The sequence below is a fragment of the Pristis pectinata genome, chromosome 20, assembly GCF_009764475.1.
Source record: "Pristis pectinata isolate sPriPec2 chromosome 20, sPriPec2.1.pri, whole genome shotgun sequence".
NCBI classification, from domain to species: Eukaryota; Metazoa; Chordata; class Chondrichthyes; order Rhinopristiformes; family Pristidae; genus Pristis; species Pristis pectinata.
Window position 1 is genome coordinate 36862704 of NC_067424.1, and position 22035 is coordinate 36884738.

At 43.2% G+C, this 22035-nt stretch overlaps 1 protein-coding gene across 1 annotated transcript in view; it reads left to right on the forward strand.

Moving 5' to 3' along the window:
- Window positions 1-6009, forward strand: part of ipo9 (importin 9) — a 51099-nt gene extending 45090 nt beyond the window's left edge. Inside the window, 2 exon segments of the mRNA XM_052035040.1 lie at window positions 988-1064; window positions 4594-6009. Of these exon segments, the coding sequence (XP_051891000.1) occupies window positions 988-1064; window positions 4594-4704 (188 nt within the window). The 3' untranslated portion in view covers window positions 4705-6009.
- The last annotated feature ends 16026 nt before the right edge of the window (window positions 6010-22035 follow it).

Consider the following 22035-nt stretch of genomic DNA (forward strand, 5'->3'; position numbering starts at 1 on the left):
GTACAATAAAAAACACTACTTAACGCATTACAAACAATCAAAAAGACACTGAAATTTAGCCTTGACTATTTATTTTCAGGTTGATACTGTCTAAGATTGGAACAAGATAAAATAAGCAGTAATCGGTAGTGTTTGTGTGGTTAACAGGCAGCCTTTTAGAGTTCGCTTATAGACCCTGGTGTCTGAAGCCTCTTGGACGCAGGTGATCTCCTTGTCTGTCCCCCACCTTCCTAACTTCTCATGTGTTCAATGGGCCTCTGTGAATATTTGTCCCATGTGCTTTTTTTATCCTGTATCCTCACACTGGGGCCATTCAAAGTCCACTTGATTTCATTGGCTCTTGTGGTCAAAGATGTTACCACCAGTTAGGACTCTTTTAGTTGTACCCAGACCTGTATTTCGTCCTTTTTTTGTTATCTTACACCGGTACTTCATTTTTAGTTCTGCTGATACAACTGAACAATTTCCCTCATTATCAGACAGCCTTTGGCTGATCCAATCCGCTCTTAGTTACAGTCTAAGCAAACCTCAGCTTTTCACCAAACATGCTTATATTCGCCACTGTTGATGACAAAAGTTTAAGAAGATTGTTCAAAGTAAATTAATTAGGGCTTCTCTCACACAGGATTGTTAATGATGATGGACTTGGAGGTTAATTTTGAGAGATGATTTCCACTGTCACTGGTGTTCAGTAAAACACCTATCCGACTATTTGGAAACTCTGATATTTGGCAACTGTCACACTGGGCCCCCAGCTCCTGCCCTCCCTTTAAACATGCTATGTTCACTGGGAAAATTTATCATGCTAACATCCTTAAAAAGTGAACTAAAAGTGAGTTGAGATATACAAATAACATTCAATAGTCTGGGAAATCTGCTCGTTAGCTACCACCAAAATCCTGAGCATGCTGGATTGGCGTAGTTTTACTGTGTACTGAACCTATCTGCCCTTGGGTTAAGTTACTAATTGTGCGTTGTTTTCAACAGACGATGACTATTATGATGATGACGGTGAAGATGACCCAGACACACTGAAGGATCCCTTGTATCAAGTTGATTTGCAGGTAATTGGGAATCTTTATGAAATGAGGTAGAGTGCAAGTTTAATTTGGAAATTCGCCCAGCAGAATTTATTTAAATTTTATTGTATGGTAATTAGGCAGAATAGGGTTTTTTTTTCTGAAGTGCTAGTTCTCATCTTGAGGGAGCTAATGAGCACTAGGGAGGTTCTCATTGACTGGAGCCATGAAAATAAGGAGCCAAGTCTGGCAGCATAAGCTCTCGGGGCTGATGGTAACTGGGGAATCAATAATCAGGAACAGTGCCTGTAGGAAGATGATAGTAAACTGGCGAAATCTGCTAATGGATAAAATGTCAGTTGAGTGGGAGGTGTCTGACAAAGAATTTGAATTTTTATTTCCCAAGGAGGCAAGTGTTCTTTTTTTCAAAATCCCTCATGGATCACCAAAGACGAAGAGTTAAATAACTCCATTTGGTCATAGAATAATACAGCATGGAAACAGGCCCTTCAGCCTAACTAGCCCATGCCATCTAGATGCCCATCTAAGCTAGTCCCATTTGCAATGATAAACAAGGATAGGATATATAAAAGGCAAAGCCCGATGACTGGGAACTATACCAAGGATGAAAATAATTATAAAACAAATGTTTTAGAAATATTGAGGGAGTTGGGAACAATCTCAGCTCTTGTATGTCGTTGAAAATAAAGACATGATGGTTGAGTTTGGTGATCAATATCTACATTGGAGGATTTACAGTTCACCGGTACCTTGCAGAGCACCCAGATGCTTTCCCAGGAATAAGAGTAGTAAAACAATCAGTGCTGAAAGGGGTCATTACATATAAACGCAGTACTTGCTGCGTTGGGAGTCTTGCATGACGCTCCGGCCCTCCCTGCTCCTGTGTGCTGCTGTGCTGGGTTCCTGGTGTGACGCTTTCCTTCGCTGCTCCTCCCTACTGTGCTGGAATCATCTCATGAACCCCTGCCTCTGCTGGTGCTCCTGCAGCAATGAATCGCCCAGGCTGCCTTTGAGGGCTAGGGCTGGTGTCGTGCAATGCAGCAAGTGGAAGCACCTGCCCCATGTAGCATCCCACTGCAGAACTTGGAGTAGTCTTCATCAAGTCTCCAGACAGCTCTAAGATGTGGGGTTCAGGCCAGCATGGTGAGTGTAGACCGTGGCTGGAACTAGCAGCAATTGCTCCATGTGTTGACAGACTGCCTGGAACCCACCATCACTCTCATCTGTCCCTCTCCAATGTGATGGATGCTGTTCTTTCTCCCTCTGTGTTTGGCTGCATTGCCCTGCCCAGCCCAAACAACCTCACATCAAGACGTGGATAATTAATTTCTGCAGGACATGAGTGGAGAGCAGGGGGTTCACGTCAGATTCCTGGCACAGCAGCAGGGAAGCTAAGAGTTTGTGCCAGATTTCTAGCACAGCAGCTGGCAACCAAAGCGGGCGTCTTTTTGTTTAAAAAGTACAGCGGGGTATGTACCTGTGAGTGTTTTGGACTGGAGGAGCAAGAGCATTATGATGAGTCAGTGCTCTGTGGGGTAGTACTTAGTGTGGTACCAGTGTTTAGACTGAAGGAAGAGAATTTCAGTTATTTAATATCGAATTGGGGATAGGGTTAATCAAAATTAGCCTAAATTAAATGAGAATAATGAAGAAAATAATAGATCAAAATTTGCAGTCAGCATCCAGCCACTTGTGCTTGGTGCTGACCTATAAAAAATTACCTTTCTCACCTTCTGTGGAGACTTGCTGAAGTGTATTCCAGGTTCTGCAGTGAGATGCTGCGTTGGGCAGGACCTTCCACTTGTACATCCATTCACAGGGCAGTGGGGACGAGTCCTACTGACGAAACAGCTGATAAACCAATACGGGGCTCCTGCACGCTGCCCGGCTTTTTCGACAGTTTTGGCTACAAGACCTGTTTCTGCCACTCAAAAGTGTTGCAAAACCATTGAAAAGAAGAAAAAACAGAGTTAGATACTTGGATGCTTAAAAAAACATTAAAGTTATTTATTTTCATATATTTTTAAAGAAAAACAAATGTAAAAATGTGGAGACTTGCCTTAATTTCGTAAGGTTGTTCAATGAAATTAATGTTGGAGGATTCCTGGTCTAACCTGGCACAGGTCCACTGATCCGATTCTCCAGCATAAGTAAATGCTTGAAACATTCAGCAGGTCAGGAATCGTCTGGGAAAAGAGAAAGTTATCGTTTCAGGTCCAAAATTGGAATGGATTTGGTTCTGAGGAAAGATCTCTGATCTGAAGCATTAACTGTTTCTCTTCGCACAGGTGTAGCCTGAAGTCCTGAGTGTTTCCAGCGTGATCTGTTTTAATTTCAGTTTTCCAGCCTCTTCATTCCAGCAGTAAGTGTTGGGGAGTTGTTGCAAACTTGCCTGCTGCTAGATGAAGTGTGAGGAGGCTTCCATTTAAGTGGAGTTGAGCAATTGCTGGCGAGCAGCAGATAACAACTTGATGTTCTCTGTTTGCTCACACACGTGTAGAAATCCCAAATTTGATAGCATTTGGATAAGGAAGTGCTGAAAGTTTGGTACATCGGCCATAGTTCCCCCTGCAAAGTCCATGCTATTGACACTGAGGAGTTTCAGATTTCCAGAACTGTGTGGTTTCTGCACCAGGGGTTTAAAGGAAGTGGGTAAAGCAACACCCAGCCAGATTGGATTTGTCCCACTTTTTGTAGACTGGATGCACCGGAGCAATTGTTCACATTTAAGGGTAGGTGTTGTAGCTGGATTGGAACAGCTTGGGTTGAGGTGCAGCAAGTACTGCTTGCATCAGCCAGGTATTTTCAGTTTACACAGTCACTGTTACATGCTGTGGTCTCAGCCACTTCATGCGGAGTGAATTGAATTGGCTGAAGAAGGGCTTGTGTTGGAGGAAGGAGAGGCGGACTGTCCAGTGGGTGCTCCTAGCTGAAGGTGTTTGAACTGGTTTTAGCCTTGTCTTAGGCTCCTACATGTTGGCTCTGCCATCACTGAGGATGGGAAGGTGCAGGCTGAAATTCAAGGCATGTGTGTACTCAGCATTCCTTATAGACAGAAACATCGAAGCATACAGCACCGAAGTAGGCTCGTCATCCATTCTCACTAAACCTACATCCGTCCCATTTCTTCATTCTCCCCACTTTCTCATCAGATTCTACCACTCACCCGCACACAAAGGACACTTTACAGTGACCAATTAACCTACCAACCTGCGTGTCTTTGGGATGTGGAAATGCATGCAGTCACAAGGAGAACGTGCAAACTCCACACAGACAGGACCTGAGGCCGGGACTGAACGTGGGTCACTGGAGCTGTGAGGCAGCGGCTCTACCAGCTGTGCCACTGTGCTGCCCACATGTAGTTGGATTACAGTTTGTAAACAGAATGTTTCGTGCAGTGCTAACCTTGTGACAGTAATTTTTGGGTACGGAGTGGGAGTGTGGGGTTGGTGCTTGCAGTGGAATGGATCATCAGGAATTATGGTTTAGGCTAAAGTGTTAAATGCTCTTCTTGTGTGTGTGTGCGTGCCCTCATCTTGTCTTTTAATTTCAGGCCTATCTAACTGATTACCTCCGGCAATTTGCGCAACAGCCCTGCTACACACCGTTTTCTGATCACCTTAACGAAAAGGAGAAGAGAGTTTTACGCTCGATAGGCATTTAAGATAAACTGGAAGAGACGTGATTCTCCCGTGTCTGCTGTGTCATTGACTGACACCAAACTCGGTCACCTTATGAAACTTCCTCCTGTGCCAGTTGCTCATTTTATGGGGAGAAAAGATCAGATTTCATCGTAGCCTTTCTTTCATCATGACTCAAAGCAATTGAACGGCAGAGGCCTAACTAAGGACGAGTAGTTTAATTTAATGAAGCACACGAGCCTTTGGGAGTTTCTGCAGCCGTGCTGTTTGGTACTGGAGGAAACCTGTGCTGCAAAGCTCTGCAGTCTCTCTTGTCTCCGTAAAGTCCTGTCATGGGTCAGTACTACTATCTTGGAACCTGTGCGGTTCCTGGGAGCAGGCCTGGTTTAACTCTCTCCTTTTTGCTACAGAACACAAATATCGAGCTACGTGATGCACTTAAAGAAGTAGAATGAAGATTGAAGCTTTTGTGAAACATTTTGTTTTCCAATTGTCCTGGTATTCGGTCTGAGCTTTTCTCACTGAAAGTCGCTCCTGCTCTGAGGGTATATGTCGAGCTGTATCTGATGCATTTCCTGACAGATTCTGAGATGGTTACAGCTGAGTTAGCTGTGGGATGGGCGATGCTGTTTTCCAGGACCCTAGTTTGTTCCTGTTCTGTTAAGGGAAAAGAAATAAGACCTGAGAAAGAGAATAGTGGGAAGAGATGGTGAGACAGGTTCCAGTAGGAGAGGACAGGGTGCAGTGGAGTGAGAGATAGGAGGTTAGAATGTATGATGTGGGAGACAGAAGATGACTCCGGGTGTTTGAGCCTGGGATGGGGTTTGTTGCAGTACATGGATGGGGAGATGGAGCTGGAAGTAGAACCAGATGTGGATAAGAGTAGGGGCAGTGGGAAGACAGTGGGCTGGGGACGTTGCCATGAATGTTTGTGAACTATGGTCCAGCTTTATCTGCATACCATGGGACTATTTTGTAAATCTCATTTTTTTTGTACGGACAGTCTGTGAGGTTCTGCAATTCTTGTGTGGTGGATGTTAAACTTGTCAGTATATTGTGGGCTACATTTCTGTGTAATCATCCAACCCAGTCACTGGAACGAAATGAGTATCTCACACCCAATCCCTGATTAATGGGGGATGTACTGGAATTGGTGATTTCAATACATCATAAACTTGTCCAGTATCTCCTGAGACACAATTGGAAAGCAGTATGTGTGTGTTCGGGTAGTCTTAGAAGTATTCACTTCGGTGATCCTGCTTCCTACATTTTAACCTTGATACAGCCTTTTCTGGATGTGACTGCATTAAAAGACCCAACTAACTGCCTGTGCCTGAGTTGTTAAATGCTTCTGTTCGCAACCAAAAGAAACCAGAGACTGCCAGGTGTGTGCAAGGAGTTTATTGGTTGTTGGGAAAGACTAATGTGTTGCTTACTTGCTATCTATACAAAATTGTGTTCAACTCATCAGCATTTTAAGAACACAAAATAGATGCAGGAACGGGTCAGTTGGCATCTCAAGCCCTCTCTACCTTTGAATAAAACCATGGCCGATCTTCATTTTCTCCCCAGTGTCCGATATCTTTGTTTCACTATCAATCCCAGTCTTGAATCTATGCAATCACGGAGCAGCCAAAGCACACCTAGAATAAAGAATAAAAGATTTGTATTCCTGAAAATAATTTTCTCCTCACCTTGCGCCTAAGACCAAGATCAGATGAAACAGACCATTCAGCCCCTTGAGGTGAGCTGCTATCCAATCAGATAATTCGTCTCAACACCACTTTCCCATGCTCTCCCTGTACCCCTAATCTACTTTGTAGTTTAAATGTCTATCTCCACCTTACAGTCGTAGTTATACAGCACACAAACTGGCTCTTTGGTCCACCATGTCCATGCTGCTCATTGTACCCACCTACACTAATCCCATTTACCCCCATTAGGTCTATTGCTGCCTTTGTCTTGGCAATTCAAGTACTTGTCTAGATGCTTCTTAAATGTTCTGAGGATATCTGCCTCTACCACCTCTTCAGGCAGCAACTCCCCCTCTAAACCTCCTAACTCTCACCTTAAAATGTCTTAGATTCTTACTATCTACCCCCTCATAATTTTGTCTATTCTGTCAGGTCACCCTTGAGCCCCCTCTATCCCATAGAAAATTCAGCCTATCCAGACTCTCCTTATAACTGAAATGCACCAATCCACACAACATAATAGTGAACCTGCTCTGCACCCTCTCCAGATCAATCACATCCTTGAATATACAGTGGCATGCAAAAGTTTGGGCACCCCTGGTCAAAATTTCTGTTACTGTGAATAGTTAAGTGAGTAGAAGATGAACTGACCTCCAAAAGTCATAAAATTAAAGATGAAACATTCTTTTCAACATTTTAAGCAAGATCAGTGTATTATTTTTGTTTTGTACAATTTTAGAGTGAAAAAAGGAAAGGAGCATCATGCGAAAGTTTGGGCACCCCAAGAGATTTGAGCTCTCAGATAACTTTTACCAAGGTCTCAGACCTTCATTAGCTTGTTAGGGCTATGGCTTGTTCACAGTCATTGTTAGGAAAGGCCAGGTGATGCAAATTTCAAAGCTTTATAAATACCCTGACTCCTCAAACCTTGTCCCAACAATCAGCAGCCATGGGCTCCTCTAAGCAGCTGCCTAGCACTGAAACTTAAAATAAATGATGCCCGCAAAGCAGGAGAAGGCTATAAGAAGATAGCAAAGCGTTTTCAGGTAGCCGTTTCCTCGGTTCGTAATGTAATTAAGAAATGGCAGTTAACAGGAATGGTGGAGGTCAAGTTGAGGTCTGGAAGACCAAGAAAACTTTCTGAGAGAACTGCTTATAGGATTGCTAGAAAGGAAATCAAAACCCCTGTTTGCAAAAGACCTTCAGGAAGATTGAGCAGACTCTGGAGTGGTGGTGCCCTGTTCTACTGTGCAGTGACACCTGCACAAATATGACCTTCACGAAAGAGTCATCAGAAGAAAACCTTTCCTGTGTCCTCACCACAAAATTCAGCGTCAGAAGTTTGCAAAGGAACATCTAAACAAGCATTTTGGAAACAAGTTCTGTGGACTGATGAAGTTAAAATAGAACTTTTTGGCAGCAATGAGCAAAGGTATGTTTGGAGAAAAAAGGGTGCAGAATTTCATGAAAAGAACACCTCTCCAACTGTTAAGCACGGGGGTGGATCGATCATGCTTTGGGCTTGTGTTGCAGCCAGTAGCACGGGGAACATTTCACTGGTAGGGGGAAGAATGAATTCAATTAAATACCAGCAGATTCTGGAAGCAAATATCACACCGTCTGTATAAAAAGATGAAAAGAGGATGGCTTCTACATCAGGATAACGATCCTAAACACACGTCAAAATCCACAATGGACTACCTCAAGAGGCACAAGTTGAAGGTTTTGTCACAGCCTCACAGTCCCCGACCTAAACATCATCAAAAATCTGTGGATAGACCTCAAGAGCAGTGCATGCAAGATGGCCCAAGAATCTCACAGAACTAGAAGCCTTTTGCAAGGAAGAATGGGCAAAAATCCCCAAACAAGAATTGAAAGACTGTTAGCTGGCTACAGAAAGCATTTACAAGCTCTGATACTTGCCAAACGGGGATTTGCTCAGTACTGACCATGCAGGGTGCCCAAACTTTTGCTTTGGGCCCTTTTCCTTATTTGTTATATTGAAACTGTAAAAGTTAGAAATAAAAAAGTAATCTTGCTTAAAATATTGAAGGGATGTGTCATCTTTAACTTTATGCATTTTGGAAATCAGGTCATCTTTTACTCACTTAGCTATTCACAGTAACAGAAATTTTGACCAGGGGTGCCCAAACTTTTGTATGCCACTGTATTTTCGGTGACTGCCTCCACAGCTCTCTGGGGTAGTGAGTTCAAAGAAAGAGCTATAGTGATGGGGGATTCAACTGTAAGGGGAATGCAAGTGTTTCTGTGGCTACAAACGTGACTCCAGAATGGTATCTTGCCTCTCAGGTCTGAGGGTTATGAATTTCATAGGGAGCATTCTCAAGGGAAGGGTGAACAGCTGGTAGTCATGGTACAGAGTAACAATGACCATGAGCTTTTTCTAAAGAGGTCCTCCAAGATGAATTTAAGCAGCTAGGAGATGAGTTGTAAAGTTATACCTCAAAGGGTCTGATTTACTCTGTTTTAGTTCGTGTCAAATGCCTGCGTGGCTGGAGGGAGGGGGTTTAGATTCTTGGGATATTGGAACTGGTTCCGGGGAAGGTGGGATGTGTGCAAATGGGACAAGTTTCATCCGGATAAAACAGTGATTGATGTCCTGCAGAGTTTGCTGGGGCTGTTGAGGCTTTAAACTAAAATGGCAGGGGGATGGGAACCAATGCAGGGAGACGCTGGAAGGGGAAACTAGGATAGAAACAATGGGGAAAAGCAGAAGTGGAGGCAGAAATCAAGGGAGCAAAACAAAGCAGGCTGCCGTGTGGAAATAATACTGGATGGGTTAATGAAGCTCAAAAGCCGAGCCTAAAGTGTGTGTGTGTGTGTGTGTGGAGAGTTCACAATAAGGTGGATGAATTAACTGCAAATAGATGGGTATGATTGGAATCGTAGGCAGTAAAGATGGGATCTGAAGTTCCAGTGATGTGTATTTAGGAAGGATGAGCAAAAAGGAAAAGGAGGTGGCATGGATTTACGGGTCTGAGATGAAAGCAATAGTAAGGGAGGGTGTTGTGAAATCCATGGGTAGAGGTAAGATGCACCAAGGGGCAGATAAAAGCTGGTAGTTGCATACAGATTTCCAAACAGTGGTTTTGGGGATAGAGTTAAACAGGGAATAGTTGTGTATAGAAGAGTACAACTATAATCATAGATGATTATAATCTACACAGGTTGGGCTAAGCAAATTAGTAACAATATTGTGGAGGAATCCCTGGAAAGTATATGGGATGTTTTCTGGACTAATGCGAACAAACTAGAGAGCAGGCAATCTGAGACCGGATCATGCATTATATAGTCAGAGCATTTTGTTTTACGCTAATCTTATGCTAACCAGTTTTATTTTCTGTACATTCCCATCCCCACCCCGCCCCCTAGATTTTACCACTCATCTACACATTAGGAGCAATTTATAGTTGTCAATTTAACATACCAACCAGCACAGCTTTGGGGTGTGAGGAACCCATTCGGTCATAAGGAGAATGTGCTAACCCCACAGCACCAGAGGGCAGGAGTGAACCTGAGTCACCGGCACTGTGAGATTATGTCGCCCATGAGAAGCAATTAATTAGCAGTTTGTTGTATAACTCCCCTTGGGGAGGGAGAGCTACAGGACCATGTTCTTCACTAAGACTTAGTCTCAGAATCCACTGCTTCACTCTAAGGTCCTGAGTGTAAATGAAGCAAACTATAATGATGTGAGAGCTGGCTAAGATTGGAGAACAGTACTTCCAGGGTTGATGGTGCATCAGCAATGGCAAACATCTAAGGAGCATGAAACTGAAGGCTAATAAATCCCCAGGACCTTGTCTGCATCCTAAGGAAGTGGTTCCAGAAATAATGGATGGATTGGTCATTATCCAACATCTTTTGGATTCTGAATCAATTCCTATGAGATAGTGGCTAATGTGATCCAATTATTTAAAATGGAAGGAAAAACACACCTACACATGGGGCAATTTACAGTGGTCATGTAACCTACCAATCACACTGCTTTAGGATGTGGGTTGGAAGGTTCAGTGACCACTGTAAATTGGGATGTGGAGCGAAGCCGGAGCACCAGGAGGAAACCCACACAGACACGCCGGAGGTTGGGATCAAACCCAGGTCTCTGGAACTGTGAGGCAGTGCCTCTACCAGCTGCACCACTGCCACACGTAACAACTGGACTGCCCTGAGATCCATCATGATTGGCACCTATGAGGAGACGCTCGTCTTTACCAGAAAGCATTGGGACTGGTTTGATGCGAATAACCAGGAGATTCACGTGCTAATTTGACTTCATATTCCAGGCGTACTTGAATTGGAACCTCACCAGGCTTCAAGGGAAAAGCAAGTGCTCTTTGGGCACCTGAAGCCTGAGGTCCAACAGAAAACCCATGACCTAAAGAGATGGGTGGAAAGAGCTCAGAATGTCCAGAAACTCCCTGATAACCGGGACAAGTACAGATTTTTCAGTGCTGTCAAAGTCACCTTTGGCCCCGCCTCACTGAGAGCCAAGAACAGAGAAGGCTTACAGGTCAGGGAGGCAGTCAGCACCCACTGGAAGAAGCAACTCAAAGAATTCTTTAACCATGAATCTGGCCTTTACTCCATCCCTAGATCGACAAAAAGATCTTTCTGGAACTCGCTGCCCGAAAGGGAGATGGAGGCAAAAACCTTCACCACATTTAAAAGTACCAGAAAAAGCTTCTAGAAAAACCCTAACGCACTGAACTACAGGCTAAGAATGGGGAACTGTGACTCATAAGGTCTATTTTTGCCCACTATGGACATGATGGGCCAAATGGCCTCCTCCTGTTGTGGAGTACCGAAACAGGCTCTTCAGCCCACCTCATTCATGCCGATCAAGTACCCACCTATACTAATTCCATTAACCAGCACTTGGTTTGTAGCCTTTTATGCATTAGTGATTTAAGTGCTCATCTGAGCTGTAAATTCCTGTGATTCTGCGCTTGTGAAACAATTCTTTGATTTTTGAATGTAGCACTAATGATATTTTAGCTTTTATTAGGGAGCTCTCTGTCAGAAATTGCAGCAATGCATGAAGTCTGAACAGTAGGTTTTAATTCTATGATCAGCTTTGAAAGTACAGCAATCAGTGAAGAAGCATCACAAAACTATTGACAGGGAAATAATGCTTTGAAGTTGGCAGTCTGGTATGTGCCTGAGAAAGTGGTTCCCTACAAGTCACTAAGGTAAGAGTTGAGGTACCAAGCCTTGAGAGAAAATTTTGGTTGCACTGATATATTGTTACTGCTGCAAAAGTTATATTAATTGTCTATAAATTTTGTTTAGTTTTAGTATTTTGATTCGCACAGTCATATTTCCATAAGTTTGGTTAACTAAATCTACTTATCCTGAAAAGCTGGTGTTCGAGTGAAGGAACTTTTCGTATTTTTCACATTCTCTGAATACTCAAAACATTTTAGAGTTAATGACGTACTTTCAAAATGTAGTTCCTGTTGTAAAAGAGAACATGGGGCAGCCCACTAGTGCTCTGTGAGATCCCACAAAGGGATATTGACCAGATTTAGTCTGTCTCAGTGACACTGGTTGATGTACAAATATTGACAGAATGACTGTATATTGGATTGTAGGATCCCTCACTAGAAAACCACTGCATTCCTGGTGCCTCTCTCCATTTCACCCACAATATTGTAGATAGGAAGCAATTTCCAGGCTCAAATATTTAAAGGAAATTCTGGGAATTGTTCTACTGAGCTGAGCCTGAGGTGATTATGCTCCAGTTCACCCAGATTCCCCCAGTGTCTCTCACATTTTGCTCATTCAGTGCCTCAAACCCAGTGTGAATCACCCAGTATCTCTCACCAGTCACTCACTCACGGTATTTCAGGCTCACTATTATCTCTCACCCCAGTATCTCAGTGTTATCAGTCTTTTTCCCACTCCAACACACCTAATGTCGTGCTGTATCTCTCATGCAGTGTCTGACACCAATTTCCCCCTCCCAGATTCATTCTCACTCTCACATCCCTTCACCTGGTTTCTCTCACCCAATGTCACTTGCCCAAAGTCATTCACCAGCGTACACCAAGTCCTTGTTCAGAGGCAGGACTTGTAAATAACAAAAAAACAGTTGTACCACTGAGGCCCTCTCCTTTTCACTCAATACACTGCCTCCCAAATAAATATAAATATGCCCAAAAATGTTCTAAAAACATTAACATGCATTAATAAACATTTTGATGTTTCAGTACCTAAAAGGGTATGATATCAGCCAACAGACTACTTCCATTGAAACTTACAAGCAATGATCAGTCTTGAAATCCCAGCTGTATAAACAAAGACTGCCCTCTATTAGACCAACATACAACAGGGAGCCATTTGACACAAGTGGTTTGGAAACTGATTGCCAGATTCATACACACAATGATTGGTTGCTCAGTGTGTACCTGTATATAGATACATTTGGAGGGAAATATTTGAGATGGGTCCTGGGGCTGACCTCACAATTATGTGGATCCAGAGATGGCAAATCAGCAGATACTGAGGAGTGAGTCCATGTCACACTGTCTCAGTCAGTAACTTCAGCCAAAAGACCTGTCTCCAAAAGAGTACACGTACGTCCCAGGTTGTGCCAGTACGTGTTTTACGCTGCAGCCTGTGACATTTGGTCTGAAACATCTAATTTTCAGCAAAATGCCAAAGTGCTCGGGTGCATCAAGTACAGTACAGTACACTCAGCCACAGGGAATGGGAGGGTACCAGTTACATGTGAGTTGCTCAAAAAAATCATTACTGTACATCCCACGCTATTCTATGCATAAACCTTTAAATTACTTGCTGAACTATATGTCACCTTACCTCTTAAATAACAATGTTTTCCCCTACAATTCTGTATTCTAAGGCTGAGCAGTATTAATGTAAAACACAGCAATAATAAGTCAAATGAATGGCTGTACTCACCATCACGTGCCTAATCTTCAAGGACGATGTTGCTGTCAATCAGCCTATGGCTCTAGAGCCCTTGTGTACAAATGTAAATAAATAGTCTTTCACACTTCACGTAACACTTAGAAACATAGAAAACCTACAGCACAATTCAGGCCCTTCGACCCACAAAGCTGTGCCGAACATGTCCCTACCTTAGAAATTACTAGGCTTACCCATAGCCCTCTATCTTTCTCAGCTCCATGTACCTATCCCAAAGTCTCTTGAAAGACCCTATCATGTCCGCTTCCACCACCATTGCCGGCAGCGCATTCCACGCATTCACCACTCTCTGAGTAAAAAACTTACCCCTGACATCTCGTCTATACCTACTCCCCAGCACCTTAAACCTATGTCCTCTTGTGGCCATCATTTTAGCCCTGGGGAAAAGCCTCTGACTACCTACCCAATCGACCCCCCTCATCCTCCGTCGCTCCAAGGAGAAAAGGCTGATTTCCCTCAACCTGCTTTCATAATGCATGCTCCACATTCCTGGCAGCATCCTTGTAAATCTCCTCTGCACCCTTTCTATGGCTTCCACATCCTTCCTGTAGTGAGGTGACCAGAACTGAGCACAGTACTCCAAGTGGGGTCTGACCAGGCTCCTATATAACTGCAACAATACCTCTCGGCTCCTAAATTCAATTCCATGATTGATGAAGGACAATACACCATACACTTGAATACACCAATACACTTAAAATAAAATTCACTCTTTGAGCTCATTTTCATAAGATCAAAACAATCTTGTGCAGGCTATGCATAGACTTGTATGCGTGGGCTAGGCTACCACAAACTAAAATCACTTAATTCTAAATGTCAGATGGGCAGTGCAATTTATTTGCTGTATACTGGACACTCTAATGGTATTTCATCAGGGTCAACAGAACTTTTGTTTGTCGAAGTCCGAGGCTGAGATTTAGGTTTTACTATCCTTAATGATTAGATCCCTGAAGTCTGCCTGCATCCCAGCCTTTTCTCTTACACTAAGTGTGAATGAAGAAGGTAAAACATTACATTTGAGCAGAAAAGCGATTTTGTCGCTCCACAAGTTTCAATACATTTTCAAATCCTTTGCAGCAATTTTCCAAGGGACCTATTTCTCTGGACCCCTTTATCACCACTTTCTTCTTCTTTAGGTTTGTTACAATTCAGAGAACATAGAACATTACAGCACATTACAGGCTCTTCAGCCCACGATGTTGTGCCGACGTTTTATCCTGCTCTAAGATCTATCGAACCCTTCCCTCCCACATAGCCTTCCATTTCTCTATCATTCACGTGTCCACGTAAGAGTCTCTTAAATGTCCCTAATGTATCTGCCCCCACAACCTCTGCTGGCAGTGCGTTCCATGCACCCACCACTCTGTAAAAAAAAACTTACCCCTGACATACCCCTTACATCTTCCTCCAATCACCTTAAAATTATGTCCCCTTGTGTTAGCCATTGTCGTGCTGGGAAAAAGTCTCTGACTATCCACTCAGTCTATGCCTCTTATCATCTTGTACATGTCTACCAAGTCACCTCTCATCCTTCTCTCCAAGGAGAAAAGCCCTAGCTCACTCAACCTATTCAAAACATTTTCTATGATTTCATCAGTATTTAATGTCACTGTAACAGGAGCATTCTTGTCAATTTCCAGCCACCGATCTAGTTCATTTCTTGGATGTATTTTCACTGGGTGAGTATTCTGGATGCATAAATACTAGGTAAACGAGAGTTTTCTGTATGTCTTATTTGGTAAGTGTTAACGGCTAAACTTATTCTCAATTTATTAACTCCTCCCAGATGAAGCATTTTGTGAGTTGGTTCCTTTCATGAGAAGGACAAGACTGCATTGTTTAAAATGACCTACAATTTTGGTTCGTGTTCTTATTGAGAATATAGTATAGACATGTCCATGATGAAAGCATAGCTGACTGTCAATGAGAAAACACTCCCTTGTAGTATTTCCTAGCTTCCACCTAATCAATTGATTTGTAGTTTTGTAGACTGTGTGGATTCATGTACAGAGTAGTCCTGTTTCATCTGAGAAATGTTATCACATTGCAAGATGTTTTTATGGTCATTGGAATCTTAATTCATCTGGTGGGAACTGATGGCTTCTCTACCACCAGCTTTTCTCAATGTTTGAATCCCTCTCAAAATGAAGCAGTTTGCAGTGTGAGGGATTCTTAACAGCTTCATTTAAATCAAGAGCAAAGCTGCATCCTTTATAAATTTCATCACAATCAAAGATGTTGCTTTGGTCAGGACGTTCAAAAAGTGGTAGAAAGTACTCCTCTCCTTTGGAACTAATGAAGCATCAACACTACCTCAGAATGGAAGGTGGTGAGTGCCACTGGATGAGTGTAGGTATCAGAATGCAAGTGATGGCCACTGGCTTGCCCTGCACTCAGTAGTGTGGGTGAAGTGCAATCCCTAAACAGAGTGGTGTAAATTCTGTGCTTTTGGTGAACCAGCAATGGTTAACTAAAGTATTGGTGGAGAGAGAGAGAGAGAAAATGGAATATGAGAGTGAGAACGCAAGGCAAGTAACCAGTGGAGCTTAGGATCCAGGGAGGCCTGAATTCAGTGGGCCCAAGTGCACCTTCCTGGAGCAGGTCAGGCTCGTGTGTGGCCACTTCTGGGACCAGATGGAGAAGTGCGTTGGGCAATTATTAAAGTAGTTTTGTTTTTTCATAATGATGACAGATGTGATTACAATGTTACAAATTAATGCAGTAATTTTAATTGCATAGCCCTTTCTCTCTGTCTGGTCATAGACATAACATAGAACAGTATAGCACAGGCCCTTCGGCCCACCATGTCTGTGCCGACCATGATACCAATCTAAACTAATCCCATCTGTCTGCATGTGGTCAGTATCCCTCTATTCCCTGCCTGTTCATGTACCTCTCTGTGTCTCTTAAGCAATGCTGTCACATCTGCTTCTACTACCTCCCCTGGCAGTGCGTCCTAGGCACCCACCACTCTCCGTGTACAAAAAAACACCTTGGCTCGCAAATCTCCTTTAAACTTTTCCCTCTCATCTTAAACCAGTGCTCTCTAGTATTTGACATTTCCACCCTGGGGGTGGGGGCGGTGGTAACTCATAATTTTATAAACTTCTATCAGGTCACCCTCAGCCTTCAACACTCCAGAGAAAACAATCCAAGTTTGTCCAACTTTTCCTAATAGCTAATACACTCCAATGCAGGCAACATCCTGGTGAACCTCTCCAAAGCTTCCACACCTTCCCTATAGGGTGGCAACCAGAACTGCGCACAATACTCCCAAATGAAGCCCAACCAAACATGTACAGCTGCAACATGACTTCCCAGCTTTTATACTAAATGCCCCAACTGATGAAGGCAAGCATGCCGTACACCTTTACCGGCCTATCCACTTGTGTTGCAGTGTTCAGGGAGCTATAGACTTTTACCCCAAGATCCCTCTGTACATCAATGCTCCTGGGCATCCTGTCATTTACTATACACTTTTCCCTTGCATTTGACCTCCCAAAATGCACCCTCTCACACTTATCCAGATTGAACTTCCTCTGCCATTTCTCCAAAATTTTCAACTGGTCTACATCCTGCTGTATCCTTTGACAACCTTTCTCATCCCAGTCAGAAAAGCACCCCTCCACCGCCATCCTCTGTTTTCTATGGCCTAACCAATTGTGGATCCAACGTACTAACTCACTGTAGATTCCATGTGACTTAATCTTCTGGATCAGCCTACCCTGAGGGACCTTGTCAAATGCTTTACTGAAGTCCATGTTGACAACACCCACTGCCTTACCCTCAACAATCATCTTCCTCTTCAAAAAAACTCAAATCAAATTTGTGAGTCCTCAGTTTATTGCCCTCGTGCTGTCTTGTCCCATAGACATCACACTCTCTGTGCTCATGTCCCTATATGTTGCCCTCTCTCTGTCTTGTTCACTACATTTTAACCTCTCTTTCTCTAATCCCCTATACATCATGCTCTCCCTGTATCTGGTTTCTTCTCTCTCTGTGCTCTCCCCTGTACGTGCTGTCTTTGTGTTCAGTTCCCTATGCATTGCTCTCTGTATGTAATTACCTCCTATGTTGCTCTCACGCTATGTCCAGTCCCTTCTACGTTGCCCTCTTTCTGTGCCTGGTTCCTTGTATATTGCCTTCTCTTGGGTCCAGACCCTTGTACCTTGGCATCTCTCTATGTTTACATTCCTGTGCACTTCCCTCTCTCTCTGTCCAGCCTCTGTACATTGCCCTCTTTCTGTGTCTACCCCCAGTACCTTTTTCTCTATCTGTCCAGCTTTACATTGTACTCTGTCTGTGCATAGTCCTTTGTACAGTGTCTGTTTCCCTGTGTAATGCCCTCTCTCTGTATCTTGTGATCGAGTACATTATGGGTCTTGTACCTCAGTGTATCGTCTGATTTCTCTTTTTAGCTCCCTGTATGTTGCTATCTCTGTATCCTATAACTTGTTAACCGTCCTCTTTTTCTGTTTATTTCTGTACACTGCTCTCTCAATATCTTGAACCCTAGTGTGTTGCTCTCTCTCTGTCTATTCCCTTATACTGTATATTACCTCCTGCTTCTAATATCCCTCAATGACAGCAAGAATGAGAAAGGTAGAGGTTGTATATTCTCAGCTGCCTGCTCTCTCCCTCAGTAGAACATTGCTAATCCTCTACCTCCCATTTTCCCAGCTGATTCCCAAATCCTGTTATTCCATCCATGCCCAAATTCTGTTCCTCCCGGTTTTTGAATGTTCTCAAAGACTAATCATCCACAGCCTCTGGGGTAGAGAATTTGAAAGATTTACCACCTTCTATGTAAAGGAATTTCTCTGTGTCTTAATCCGAAATTGCAGCCAATTGTCCTCAGACTTGCCACTTCCACCAGTTACCAGTTACAGACTCTGATTGAAGGTCACGTTGAGAATTGGATTAAATGACAAAAGAGATGGTTATGGAAAATCCTCTTTGCAATGGCTCTCGCCTCTATTTTTAACATTTCCTGTTTCTATAAGAGGTTTCAGTAACTGAGGCACTTGTGTAGTCCTGTCTCTATCAGTTTTCCTTGCACTGTTTAGTCTGTTGCACCTTGTCCTCTGTGTCTATTCCCCTCTTTTCTTTTCTGCTGTTTACAGTTTCATCTGTAATGTTTAGTAGATGTAAGGGCATTGAGTTATGTTGAAACACTTTTTAAAATGTGTGACTTGATCTGCTGATCCTTTAAACTCAAGCGTCAATTTTCCGTACCTGAGTATTACTTACAGTAGGCGATACATCAGCATCACACATCTCCCCACAGCTTTTAAATATTTTACTGCTCCTGATGGCGGGCTCTTGCTTGCTTTCACTTGTACAGCTCTTTATTCTCAGAGCATTTCTGACTATCAGGTTTGCTGTGGAAGTACCGCTGACACATTGAGAACCAGTTCCAATGCTCTGTTTCCCCTCATCTTGACGTTAGATTTGATTACCAAATTAGATATAGAATCTCAGACTTAATGTTTAGGCTTAGATGAAGCAAAGGGCAATCAACCTGTGATACTCACGCTGTACGTCCAACTCCGCTCCAATTCCAGATTTGTTCTCTGACATCCGAGTGGATACCTTACGAAAGGTTTCATTGAATGATGCAGTGGTTGGAAGGATTGATCTTATGACTGCCCTGAATGAGTATACCAGTGGAAAATTACAGAAGGTTTCAACTTCTTGTAAACTGACCTGTGTTTCCAAAAGGTAACCGAGGCCTCCCAGACTCAAAGTGGGATTCACAACCAATACCGAGGCTGTTACTTCTATTCTGACTGCTGTCATGTGGTTCTTGTGTTAAGTGAGTGTGGGTCAGTTCAATGCCCCAGTCCCCCTTCTGGTGGCTGACCTGCATCCAGCCCCATGGAATACAGACATCCATTCTTCTCGCATGCCACGTGCACAGTCTCCCTCCCTGGTCACTGATTCTGAATACCTCCTCGAGACAATCTCACCAGTTCACTGAATATTTCACTCTTCCTGACCATCTCCCTCTCTGGCCATCAGCTCCACCCGTTGACTTACCCACCAACTCCGTCACTGTATGCAGCTTCAGTCCGTCTCCCCTAACATTGACAGCTCCTGCCTCTCTGGCCATTAAATCTTTTATCTTGACCATGTCCTTCATGGTCAAACTCAGTCCATCTCCCTGTCGCTGCTCCTTTCCTCTCCCTGGCTTCAGACACCATGCCTTTCCTTAACCATTGGCAATAGCTCCCTCCCTGCCCACTGGATCTGAGGCTTGCTTGCTTGCTTGAATTGCCCCTGAGAAGGTAGTGTGAAATGCCTTCTGGAGAAGGTTTCCCACAGAGCTGTTGGGAAGGGAGTCCAAGAATTTGGTTCCAGTGATGAGGAAGGATTCGGGGATATATTTCCAAATCAAGATGGTGTGTGGCTTAGAACCTGCAAGTGATGGCGCTCCTGTGGCCTTCTTGGTGGCAGAGGTCATGGGCTTGGGAGGTCATTGGGACTGTTTCTGGGGCAGCCAGGGAGCACAACAGGAAGGCTTTTGGAGAACACTTAAACCAGATCAGCAAGTGGGTGGGAACTTGAGAGGGAGTTCAGGAAGGAGAGACACGAAGTGGGAAAGGGAAGTTGGAAAAATAGGAAGTCAAATAAATAGGCAAAGGAAATGGGTCAATGTGTAGAAAAATGTTAAAAGAACAAAATTAAAGGCGCACTGCTTTAGCAGCAAGCTAGATGAATTAATGGAAGTAAACAAATATGATCTGATTGCCATTATGGAAACATGGCTGCAGGTAGACCAGAGCTGGGAGCTGAATATTTGAGGGTATTCAACATTTAGGAAGGACGGGCAAAAAAGAAGTGAAGTCATGCTATTAATAAGGGAGGAGATCAGTGCGAAATGACCTTGGCTCAGCAGATCATGATGTAGAATCAGAATCAGTTTGTATGGAGCTAAGAAATAGCAAGGGGTAGAAAATATTGTTGGGATTTATTTAGAGGCCACCAAATAGTAGCATGGTATAAATGGGAATTAGAGGTGTGTGTAACAGGGTAATACAATAATTGTGGGTGACAATATATAGATTGGACACATCAAATTGGCAGTAATAGGGTGGAGAATGAATCCATGGAATGTATTCACGATGCATTTCTTGATCAATATATTGAGGAACCAGCTGAGGACTGGATTATTTTGGATTGTGTGTTTTGCAGTGAGAAATAGTTAATAATCTTGTTGTAAAGGGGTTTTTAGGGAAGAGTGTTCATAATATGATAGAATTTTACATTGAATTTGGAAGTGATGTACTTCAATCCTAAACTATGGAAATGCTGATGGTATGAGGGTTCACAGTGGTAGACTGAGAAAAGGTATTACAGTGGATAGCAGTTAAAGAAATAAGATTTGTAAAAAAATAACATCCTTTAAACCATAAAACCTAACAGAACAAGTTGCCAACAAGATGGTGTTAACTCGAAGAAAGTTGATAGGTTAAAGGAATATATGAGAGTAGAGTGGTGAGAAACATCAAAACTGACTGGAAGAGCTTCTCTAGGTTTGTAAAAAGGACAAGTCTAGGGCAAGTGTGGGTCCCTTACGGACAGAGTTGAGAGAAATAATAATGGGGAATAGGTTAAATGGAAGAGAAGTAAACCAACACTGTGTGTCTGTCTGAACAGAAGAAGGTGCTGCCAGAAATGCTGGAGAATCAAGGGTCTAATGAGAGTATTCATTCAAAAATATTAGTAGAGAAGTTGTTGAGACTGAACGCTAACAAATCCCAAGGACCTTGTGATCTACATCCCAGAGTTTTGCAGGAGTTTTAGCTCTAGGGATGGTTGATGCATTGGTTATCAGCTTCCAAAATTCCATAAAATCTGGAATGGTTCCTGCGAATTGGACAGAAGTAAATAATTAAGGAAGGTGAGGGAGAGGAAACGGGGAACTACCAACCTGTTATCCTAGATGGAAGTTGAGAAGTGCTAGAATCCATAACGAAGGATATAACAATATATCACTGAGAAAATAATAAGGTTGAGCAGAGTCAGCGTGGACTTATGAACGGGATGTCATGTTTGGGTATTGGTATTGGTTTATTATTGTCACTTGTACCGTGGTACAGTGAAAAACTTGTCTTACAAACCGATGGTACAGGTCAATTCGCTACACAGTGCAGTTACATTGAGTTAGTACAAAGTGCATTGATGTAGTACAGGTAACAACAATAACAGTACAGAGTAAAGTGTCACAGTTACAGGTAAAGTGCAGTGCAATAAGGTGCAAGGTCACAACAAGGTAGATTGTGAGGTCAGAGTCCATCTCATTGTATAAAGGAACCATTCAATAGTCTTATCACAGTGGGGTAGAAGCTGTCCTTAAGTCTGGTGGTATCTTCTACCCAATGGAAGAGGAGAGAAGAGAGAATGTCCTGGTTGGGTGAGGTCTTTGATTATGCTGGCTGCTTCACCAAGACAACGAGAGGTAAAGACAGAGTCCAAGGAGGGGAGGCTGGTGTCTGTGATGCGCTGGGCTGTGTCCACAACTCTCTGCAGTTTCTTGCGATCCTGGGCAGAGCAGTTGCTGTACCAAGCCATGATACATCCAGATAGGATGCTTTCTATGGTGCATCTGTAAAAGTTGGTGAGAGTCAAAGGGGACAAACCAAATTTCTTTAGCCTCCTGAGGACGTAGAGGCGCTGGTGAGCTTT